At 36.9% G+C, this 11766-nt stretch overlaps 2 protein-coding genes across 4 annotated transcripts in view; both read left to right on the top strand.

The window, feature by feature from the left end:
• The window catches only part of LOC308688454 (uncharacterized protein), a 30148-nt gene extending 28570 nt beyond the window's left edge, over positions 1 to 1578 (top strand). For all 3 annotated transcript variants that reach the window (XM_081361487.1, XM_081361485.1, XM_081361486.1), the window contains one exon: positions 338 to 1578. In XM_081361487.1, the coding sequence (XP_081217613.1) occupies positions 345 to 716 (372 nt within the window). In that variant the 5' untranslated portion in view covers positions 338 to 344 and the 3' untranslated portion in view covers positions 717 to 1578. The remainder of the gene's footprint in view (positions 1 to 337) is intronic.
• Positions 1579 to 7289: 5711 nt separating this feature from the next.
• On the top strand, positions 7290 to 9412 carry cxcl18b (chemokine (C-X-C motif) ligand 18b). The gene is made up of 4 exons (XM_081361481.1): positions 7290 to 7544; positions 7678 to 7795; positions 8193 to 8291; positions 8781 to 9412. Exons 1-4 carry the CDS (start codon positions 7478 to 7480, stop codon positions 8842 to 8844), a joined length of 348 nt encoding a protein of 115 aa, XP_081217607.1. The 5' UTR covers positions 7290 to 7477; the 3' UTR covers positions 8845 to 9412.
• Positions 9413 to 11766: the final 2354 nt, after the last annotated feature.

Raw genomic sequence — 11766 nt, 5'->3', positions numbered from 1 at the left:
CGCGGTGGAAACGCAAACAGCAACAGGTCTGGGGAAAAAAAAAGTTCCTGCATGGAAAAAATTTTCTGGGTAATTTTGATGGAAACGCGGCTAATGTGGCAAAATCAAACTTACACAAAAACAAACACAATGACAACAAGCCTGGAAATCCTAACAGCCTGGAAATAAATCTCCTGATGATACGGATACTCTTCGGTTCACAGCTGATCAAGCTCAGGAAACAAAATACTAATGTTAGAGGAATGTTATTAACACGTTCTTCTCATGGTTTAGTTATAGTAGTGAAATTATAACAAACCAGGCTTGAATCCAGTGTTTATTTGACACGCTCTCTCAGTTCCAGCATGAAGCCCAGGAGGAGCCTGACCTCTGTGGATCTCCTCCCTACGATCGCAGAGCTCCAGGAAAGCGAGCTTCAGCAGAGTCTGGATGAGTACATGGACTCCATACGAGAGCTGTCCCAACCGACCTACCCTCTCAGCGGGCCCCTCCAGGGCTCCCGTCTGCCACCGCTACGCATGGCCAAATACCCCAGCATGTCACTGGCACACAAGCCCTGGGCTCTCAATGGACCTGACAACGAATCACTAACCTTGACAGACTCAAAGGGCCCGGACAGTTCAAATCAGGAGCCTCTGGACTGGCTGTTCGCACAAGCGCAACACGGCGGGGCGACACTCGCTCAGAACAGGCCGGAAGACGTGTGCGTGATATGATGAGTAGCTAGTAGTCACAGCCTCATGAATGTACTGCAATAATCATAACGGTTGCAATGAATTATTTTCATTTTAATAGGGACGTGCCCGAAGCTTAAATCCGGTTTTGGAAAGGCACGGAAAATGAATAATGCATTCTACGGAGGCCCTAAAGGGACATGGTTTATCTTGCTGCGGTAGTCGTTACATTACATTACATCAGATTTCAGTTATGAAGATAGTAAGGAGAGATGACTGACAGGACGATGGCGGAGGATTTGGTGCACAACAGATCCTGAGCATCATTGACATTGACTTCTTATCTTGTGAAATGTGTGGGCAGTACCGCTGCTATACGAGATTGCGAATTAGAAAGTGAAAGTAAAAAGCAAGTGGGCATTCAAAAGCGATTTCAAAACCGCTTCATGATGCCTGCAAATTATATACAATATAATTACCCAACTATATAAAATATATTTTTTTCCATCACCATGTCCCTTTAGGGGCTCCGTAGAATGTGTCATACCTTTTCCGAACATAGTATTTGGCTTCAGGGACATCCCTATATTTTTATATGAAATCTTGTGATTTTTGAGCAGAAATGGGGGCTAGTTGTCACAAGGGATGCATCCCAACAACTATAGAATAGGTTTAATTAATATCAGGTTGTAAATTAAATACCATTCTGTTAGCCAAATGGTTGAACATTTTCCATTTTTGTTGTTTCATGAATTATCTTCAGTAGCTATTTTACATTTAAATATCGCGATGCTGTATATATACACTACCGTTCAAAGTTTATGATTAGTAAGATTTGAAGAAATTCATATTTTTATTGCATAACATTTTGATGCATTAAAGTCTATATTTTTAATATCTCTGATATCTAAGAATCCTGTTTCTTTTATATATATATATGTATTCACCAAAATATTAAGCAGCACAACTGTTTTCAGCATTGATAATAATCAGAAATTTCTTGAGCAGCAAATCATCATATCAGAATGATTTCTGAAGGATCATGTGACACCGAAGACTGGAGTAATAATGCACAGGAATAAATGACATTTTAAAAGATATGTAATTTTACTGTTTAGATTTTGCTATTTAATAGCAGGTTTCCATTGTGAGAACTCTTGAAGCATTATGCAAAATCACAAATGTAAATGTGCAGTTAAATGAACTGTAGACTATATTAATGAATGTAAAATAATGATAATGCAAATAATACGATCATTTTTGCATTAAATGACTGCACAAAAAAAGAGCAACAGAAGCAAGCAATTACAGTCAGCATGTTCTACTAAACACAAACTAGTTAGGTTTCGTTTTCCCCTAAGTCACAGCAGTTCTCAGACACACTGGGCCATGATTTATTTCACCAAAAAAGAATGTTGTGTTTTTGCCAGGCAGATTTATAAAACTTGCACAACCATCCTGGACTGAATCACTGCAACACACAAGTGGATGAAGTTACCGACAATGTAAACATAAGATTGCTATCTTAGAGTTCAATGGCCAGAGTGAGCAGTCAGACAGCGAAGCTATTTCACAATCTTCAAACATGCCTTCTTATTTTTTTTGTATGTCTCTCTTTTGCTTTTCTGGATTCCCTCCTTCACTGGTAAGGGGATTTTTGTGCCACACATTGATAGTCAGTCTGCATACTGGGCGAATGAGTTGATCACGACTTCCAGAGAATGGCGTTCTTCCCAGGTCCTGATTTATTTTATTTTATTTTTTGTGGCAATGGCATATCCTCCCCCTTAAGTTCTGGGAATCTTGATTTTATTAACATATGCACAGAGTGACTCTGCAAAAGTTGAGTGGTCTGCAACAAGTCTCTCTGTGTAATTAAAAAAGTGAGCTATGTAGGTTTTTCCCTACTTATCTAACGCTAAATAAAACCATCTAACAGAACATAATGTGTTTGAACTTAAATCCTTTCTCGTACTTTCACCACAATTCCACATCCTATGGGAAACAGTTTCAATGCAGCCATGGGAAATTCTTTCATGAACAGGTATTATGTGTATTATTGCAATGATGCATGATGGGATGAGAGACAAATCAGGTTTAGCTTGGTTCAGTTTAGATTCATTCCACTAACGTTCAAAAGTTTGGGGTCTTTTTTTGTTTTGTTGTTGAATTGCCTATATTCTGCAAGAAAGCATTAAATTGATAAAAATATATAAACCACTAAATACATAGGATATACACAAGTAACAATTGACAAGTGAAAAATGGTAAACGGTGTAAAGGAAAATTACAGTAATTTAAGACAGCATGTGCTTTCTCTATATCTGCATTCCTGTCTCTTGCCTCATCCATTAAAAATAGGTCAAAACAACTTACTCATCACGCTTTCTCATATCATGGTTTAAACCTTGCATTAGCTTTCACTGGTGGACATTCTTTGCTCCAGTGTAAAAAATTAATCATGCTTGTGATTTTAATTAAAAAAATTTTGGTTCAGTGATACATTTTCCTTTTTTTTTTTAAAGCGAGGAACCGATTAAGCTGATAAAATGAAGAAAAGAAGGCTACCTATTTATTTTAAAGGAATTAGTTCAATTATGTAGTTTTATTTAGAGACACCATTGTTAGTTCCCACCATGCTTTGTAAATGGAGAGTAAACATTGAAATTAAGTGTTATTTTATGTGTTATTGAGTGAAGGGAAACATCTGTTAATGTTTAATGATGATGAGTTATGTTTGACATGTGAAAGAGTTTCTGTCGTTTTGAAGTATTGTGGAGAAGAGCAGAGCTCAGGGTCATGTTGTGGATAACCGCCAGTACTCAGTATATTATGAAGCATGTTGCTTTGTTTTATGAGCGTTTGCTAATGCCAGAGCAGTAACAAGTTGTGCTGTGCTATGGCAGCATATAATCTTTTAATCGTGCAACATGAATCAAAGTCACATATACGAACAGGTCATTTCAGTCCACTCAACATCACACACATTTGAGAGTCAACTTACAATAAAAAAGCATATTTCAGTACAAATATTAAAATCATTGTGTCATAAACTAAATATTATAGGGTTCATTCAAAGCACTACTCAACTACTCAAAAATATCATGTGTGTGATGTTGAGTGGACTGAAATGACCTGTTCGTATGTGACTTTGATTCATGTTGCACGATTAAAAGACACTTGTTACTGCTCTGGCATTAGCAAACGTATTGTATAGCACATGACATTGCAGAAACTAAACATTATTCTTCAATGAGGTTAGTATGTAGGCAGTTTATGATTGTTTGTTTTGGCAAAATGTTGCCAAAGGATAAAGTGCCCTTAAAGGAGAACTCTCAATTTTAACATTGAGCTCATTTTTTTGTAAATTTGGAGTGCTGTCAGTACAGAGAACAACAACAAAAATCGGTGTTGCCTACACCGTGTTATCCTGTTTTTAAAATTTGCACCTTGTTGACTTCAATGGGGCAAGTACTAAACCTGCTTTTAGCCTCTTAACATCCTTGATGTGTCATTACAAGTGCACAGGTCATGTGAGTGATTCCTTCAGAGTCAACACGCGGTGAATCTGACTGCAGTAGATGTGAAAGATATGAATAAAAATGATGTTTATTCAGCCAGCGCACATACCTGTATTTACTTCCTGTTTTCGGTTGAAGTCCACAGTAATCGATTGTCGAGTTCACACGCATAGGTTTAGTACGTACGATCATGCGCCCGAACTCGACAGTCGACTACTGTGGACTTCGACCGAAAACAGGATGTAAATACAGGTATTTGCGCTGGCTGAAATAACATCATTTTTATTCATATCTTTCACATCTACTGCAGTCAGATTCACCACCGCTTGTTGACTCTGAAGGAATCACTCACATTGGCTGTGCACTTGTAATGACACATCAAGGATGTTAAGAGGCTAAAAGCAGGTTTAAAACTTGCCCCATTGAAGTCAACAGGGTGCAAATTTTAAAAACAGGATAACACGGTGTAGGCAACACCGATTTTTGTCGTTGTTCTCTGTATTGACAGCACTCCAAATTTACAAAAAAAATGAGCTCAATGTTAAAATTGACCGGAGTTCTCCTTTAAAGGGATAGTTCACCTAAAAATGAACATTAGCCCATGTCATTATTTCCTCACCCTCATGTCATTCCAAACCTTTTATGTTCCACAGAAAATTTTAAATCATACAGAAGATATTTTGATAAATATGTTTTAGTCCATATAATGGAAGTCAGTAGTGTCCAAAACTGTGTGGTTCTGACATAAACTGTGTTTATGCCGGAAAGGTTCTTTATAAGGAGAAATGTCTTAAATGATTGCATAATACATGAAAGAATTATGCAATCGTTTAATTTAATTAATGAATTCATACAATTCATTAATTACATTTTAGGAATTAAACATACAATTGAATTAAAATTAAAAATGAATTAAAGTTACTTTAAAAAGTAATGTGTTACAATATTGCATTACTCCCTAAAAAAGTAACTAATTGCATTACTTTGTATGAAAAATAATACGTTACATTACTTTTGTGTCACTTTTTCTCATCTATAAAACAAGTTTGTAAATGTAAAGGCCCTTTCACACAAAAATTGAAATGAATAAGCCTCAGACTGAAGGAAATGCACATCCACGCCTGTACAGTAGAGGGCGCCGCTCAAACAAACCTTTCAGCTGTGCTGCCGTTCTGGATGACAGAAGAATAAGATGCAGGAGAACAAAGTTCAACTCAACCTACTTTAAATTAAAACACAAATGTGTGTCACGTGTAGATTCTGTTTTTCTTTAGTTCTTGTTGCTTTAGTAGGTTTGACCTAGCCTAGAAATCTAGACGCACCCTAGCGGCAGCAAAATTTATTTTGCAGCCAGGGTAGTCTAGCAACTCTCCGTTAACTTTCAGAGCTGGAAAAACCTAAATTGGGTCAGGCCAATCACATCGTGTATAGAGTAGGCTGGGCGGGCTTGACATAATGAAGACAGAGTTGCGACGGTTCCCTGCTACTGGAGAACAGTCTTTCGAATCGGCTTTGGCCGCGACTCTGGAGGACTTGGAGTTAAGTTCTTCTTTGAGAAAAGAGCAAAGAACGGCACTTAAGTCATTCTTAAAAAAGGAAGATGTGTTCGTAGTTTTGCCCGCCAGATATGGCAAAAGTTGAATCTATCAACTAGCTCCGCTGTTGGGAAAACGCTCTGGTTGGGTGAAGCGCTGTCCTATTGCGTGCAGAGGGAATTTGATAGACAGCCGTTTATCCCGCCCCCCGGATTAAACCGCGTCTATGGTGAGTTGCCAGACCCAACATCTTGATGTAGGTCTTGCTTGCCAGGCTAGGTTTGACCTAGTTTTCCCACCACTTAGTCCTTATTATTATTCCCCACCTGTTCCTTGTTCTGTTGATTGCCATTCTTTTGTATTTAAGACCTCAGTTTCTTCAGTCCTTGGTCTTGCGTTGATGTTGATAGTGTTATGTTAGTGTGTTACTGTGCATTAAAACTCATTTTGCTTTAATTTCTTTCGTCTTGTGGATTATACACACAGCACATGCGACAATGTGATGTTTATCTTAAGTCATCTTTACTTATTAGTAGTTGAATTGGATTGTCAAAGGTATGAGACTAAAGTGAGACTAAATACACAAAGTATATTTGTATTATTGAACATATTTAATTATTGCAGGTTTGTGTAGGTTTTTCTTCATCTGAGGAACTTGAATCTGTTTTTGTTGAAGTTAGATGAGTAAGTGCATGCTCACATGTAGTCTAGAACTACAATAGCATCATGTTCACACAGCGCACACAACACCTCAGCACTTACTCACGATTAATCTCAACATGAGGACAGGAGAGCTGTCACTCAATAAATGGGAAAACAAAGTAACTTGCATTACTTAATTGAAAAAGTAACTCAGATATTTTGTTGTAAATTTAAAAGCAATGAGTTAATTACTAGTTACTTTGAAAAAAGTAATCTGATTACACAACTCATGTTACTTGTAATGCGTTACCTCCAACGATCCCATGATGGAAACCCCTAAAAGGTTCAAGATATGAAGCATCTGACAGAACCCTTTAAGTTTCTATATGGAGTGAGATAAAGTTCTGGACTAAATGTATTCCCATATAGTATGCAGTTTGCATTTAATGTGGGAAATGACCCCAAAATCTCCCAAAAATCCCAAAGGCATTTAGCTTCTGTCAGACATCATGATTATAAGGTATCGGCCTCAACATGTCAGATAGCAGCAGCGTTCACATAATCTGACACTGATATGCGTCATTATGCCGCTGAATGTTATCCGCTAGGATGTTGAATCATTGCTTTTATGGAGACTTTTACTGGCGTGACCAAATGTATTCCGGTTGAAGAAATATAACTTTTCTGACTAAAATAAATAAATAATGCAGCATTAAGAAGTATATATACATTCTGTAAATATAGAATCAATGATTTTGTCTAATCTTACTTTGCAAATCAAAAAGTCGACATTTTATTTCTATCCTACATTTATTTGGAGCTGTGTTTTTACTCAATATCCCCCCCTCCCCTTTCTATCACTTGCACTGACTCCCTCACTTCAGCTCCAAGAGGCAGAACTTTGGAAATTCCAGTGTATAGTAAACTGAATGACTGCTGGGAAATGATGTGGGAGTGGGATTCCCTCCATGGCCTATAAAACACAGAGGAGAGGCTTCACTCCTCACACTTTCACTTCAGCTCCAGCAGCACTTTCTACTTTCTTTGAAAGCTCATCAAACCATTGGAGCATTTCTTATCTATTTTTTCCTCTAGCAAACAAGTCATGGCATTTTTACCCAAAGTCCTTCCTCTGCTGCTGCTCGCAGTAGTTTGTATTCAGCTTAGCGGAGGTAAGACAATTACCGTTTAATGCGTGTTATTTATTTTGGAAGTCTTGCTGTTTTTGTGTGTGTGTGTGTGTGTGCAGAATCAGAATCATGCATTTTAAATTAATCTTTCAATGTTATTCCCTAACGGTTCTAGCTGACGTACGGGACAGATGCTGGTGTGTGGAAAATTTGAGGAAAGGTCTCCGAAAGGATACTATTGAAGAGTTCTCCATTTTACCCAGTAGACCATACTGCAACAAAGTAGAAATCATGTAAGTATCAATCTGTTAACCTGCATGTGATAAAACATAATATATGCATGTGATATTAAACATATGCAGTGTAGGTATATGCAATGCATTTTGCTTGATGCATAATTAAAACATTAAGGGTGTTTTTAACAGGCTTATACTGAAAACAGGTGCAAAATACACTTGAATTAAAGATACATTCTCTTAAAACAAGTCTTACTATCTTATGCATTGTTGCTTATCAAGTAAATCTCTCTTTTTTATTGGCAAAAAGTCAATTCAATTGTTTAATAATTAAATAAAATGCCATAAATTACCTTGCGTTTCACACAGTTGCTAAGTAGACACATATATGATACACATATCAACTTTGTTGACACTGAATCAAATTAATTTGATGTGTTTTCAATGTTTGCAGACTGACACTAAAACAGGCAAATAATTCAAGTAAAGGCATCGAGCGCTGCTTGGATCCAAACACGTTGCAAGGAAAGAACCTGCAGTCTTGCTGGAAGAGGTACCGTCATTTTTATTATGTCACTTTGTTTTTAATCGGTGGTAATCAAATAATACCAGGCAATATTTGCCACACTGCAATAAGGTCTCATTTGTTACCATTAGTTCATGTATTAACTAACAATGAGCAGTGCAATTGTTATCAATCATCGTTAATGTTAGTTGTTCATTGTTTGTTCAGAGTGCATTAACTAATGTTAATAAATGTAACTTTTGATTTGAATAATTTTTTAGTAAATGTTGAAATTAACATTTCATTAAATTGTTCTTAGTTCATGTTCACTAAAGTCGTTAACTAATGTTACCTAATGAAAACGTCTTGTAAAGTGTTATCATATATACCCTAAACATGATTTAAGAATAACTAGAGATTATACCAAAGTTAGGCATTAAAAAGTTAATGTCATTAATGCTCAGGTTAATGTTCACTTATCGTACATTTCATATATGCATTATATTAATGTGACTTTTTTTGTTTGTTTTGCAACAGCAAGAACATCAATAACACCTTCACTTTTAAGATGTCCAATTGCCCAATGACACATAATGCCTAAAGCCAGAAATGAAAGTGCGGAAGAGCGAGGGAAGAACAGAACGGGGGATTTGGAAACTCCAGAGTCCCTGCAAGTGGAATTCCATCCTGTCACATGACCCGGCACTGCCCAATCAAAATCCTGGGATTTGAGAGCTGGCCTCATGCAGTTAATGGGAAATCACAGAAGAGCTGAAAACAGCAGGCCGGCTGCCAGTAACCGCAGACGCAGATGTTGTCGACAAAAGAGGTTTTGTTATAGAATTCACTTGCTGTATGACTAAAACACTGAATGCATCATTACTCCAAGCAGTATTTAAACTATATTTAAAAGGTTTTATAATGAGTGTATTTAAATTATTGTACAATGTTTAATGTTAACGTGCAGTTACACAGTTTCTGTCTGATCAGACCCTTTAATGTTATTTGTGTGGTGTATTAAAATTCAGTCATATTACATCTTTTTTTTTTTTTTTTTACATGACGTGTGTCAAAACATGAAGTATATTTTTAGGTTACCTAACAAAATATTATTTTTCCAGTGTGCTTTTGTACGTTTTTTTAAATAAATTGCATAAAGCCAATTTCAAGTTATTTTGCATATTTATTTTCCACATCCATTATATTTCCCTCTTGATATGAGAATACGCGTGTGATTAATTATATACATGTTAGTTAGCAGTAGTGAATATTAGACATGGAGAAAGGTACTGTCCTCCTGAAGTAACTTGGATTTTACATGAGCTCCATCTGCTGGTCGTGTCTAAAAATGTACACTCAAAACACCTCAAAGTTTGAAGAATTTGGCAGATGCTGTTATCCAAGTGCCTTGCTCAAAAGTGTGTGCTTCAAACCTTTAACCATTGCCACTCCATTATTAAGTCATTGGTTCATTTTCTGCAAGCAGATTTTTGTCCCTGAGGAAAAAAAGAAGCATGAATTCATTCATTATTATCATCATTAATTCATTCATACATGCATTTTCAGTGTTTGACACTAAAACTTGGAATACATCTGAAAAACCTATACTTATGTCATTGCCTGCATGGACAATGTAATAGGAAAGTAATTAAATTTAAAAATATATTACAAATAGATATTCATTAAAAATTCAAGGTAAGCCAATGAATGACCCTACAATTTCCCATCACAAATCTACAGCTATTTAGATGTTATATTTACACCCTGTAATTAGGGTGACCAGACGTCCCGAAAAATTCGGGACAGTCCCGAAATCTAAGCTGTTGTCCCGAATCCGGCCCTAATTGTCCCGAAAATTATACTAAAGCAAATTCTTATATTGTCTGATAAAACATTAAAAACTGTCCGTGGAGGTTGAGTCGTCCTGCAGCCAGCCCCCGCCGGCTGCTTATTGGCTGCACCATCTTTTTCTTTTTCTTTTTCTTTTTTTGAAGTTCAACAAAGATACCGTAGGCGCGAATTAAAATGCATTGATAAGCGAGCGCGAGTTGCCGCAGCCGCGAGGACAGTGAATGTGCAGGCAGCCAGTAAAGGAGTGATTGATCGGTCGCGGCACTGTGTGCAAAAAAAAAATTTCGGCCTAATGTCTGATGTTGGGTTTCACAAAGCAAATCATCTACACAATTATTTAGTTTTCTTATTTAATGACCGACAATTTCGTCATAATAATAATTTTGGCATAAGGCTTATTAGCGTTAGACTTATAGCCTGAAATGTCTGATTTACGCAGTTACAACAGTCTTTTTTTTTTTTTTTTTTTTGGTCACAATGAAATTTGAGTTCATGATTTTAATATTGTTTTTTTGTGGCAGACTAAATATTAATGACAGACTGTTGATCTTTATATGTTTGATTATTATATGTTTGATTCAAATATGTTTGGTTCAGGTTTGAAAATTCATCTTATTATAGGCTATGTAGTCTAATAGTAGGACTACCCCAAGCAACACACTCTCTCAAACCCCCAACCCCCCCCCCCCCCGTCCCGAATTTCAGCCAATCTCATCTGGTCACCCTACCTGTAATGGTCTAGCATGTTCGACAACAGGGTGGACTAAAGGCCCGTTCAAACCAAGGATGATAAATATAACATTAAGGACATAGTTCTATAAGTATTTTTTTGAGTATAAAAGAATAGCGGAGTCCAGAACACGATAGCAGCACAGAGAAAGAAAAGTTAGCCTATCGTGAACGATTTTTCCCCCAGGTGATGAATGTCAAGCCAATCAGAATCCATCCTGCTTTAAAATAACACGAGCATTTAAAGCGACAGACGCCAAAACTGAAGCGCGTGCTTACAATAAACAGAACGATTTCGTCTTGGTGTGGTGGCTGATATAGTAGTAAGTAACCTATTTATTATATTTTAAAATAAAAGTCATCCATGTGAAAATACATGAAAGCAATACAATATCTTTAAAGACATTTTGTGTTACTTTCATCCCGTTATGCAATCATTCATAGTCACTGTCAATACTGTCGTAAAGGGCAGCGGACCACATCTTGCACGGAGGACATAAACTTGGACAGAGGGTGTGTGTGTGTGTGTGTGTGTGTGTGTGTGTGTGTTCTACTTTCTCTTCTCTCAGGGGAAATCAAAGCTTTTCTCTGGGTTTAACTATGAGGGAGTGGAGAGAAGAATAGATCCTCAATAAACTTCCACACTGTCAGTCTTTCTGTCTCTCTATCCTTCCACTCATATCTCCCATATACTGCAAAATCAAATTTTGGGCCTGAACTCAAAACAGTGGTGGGCTCAAATATAGAGTTGAATAAATATAAAGTTCTTCAAACTCAAGCAAGCAAGCAGGCAAACAAACAAACAAAATAAATATGCTACTCTGTCTGTTTCAGTTGTAGGAAGAATCTCTTGAAGCCTTGCAGTAGTGGTCCTCCAGTGTTTGGAAAAAAAAAAACACATTCTTCTTACGGACTCAATTCAATTATTCAAAAGGGCAATCTG

This window comes from Scardinius erythrophthalmus (genome assembly GCF_964197995.2).
Source record: "Scardinius erythrophthalmus genome assembly, chromosome: 3".
NCBI lineage: Eukaryota > Metazoa > Chordata > Actinopteri > Cypriniformes > Leuciscidae > Scardinius > Scardinius erythrophthalmus.
This window is presented reverse-complemented; position numbering and strand designations above follow the sequence as displayed.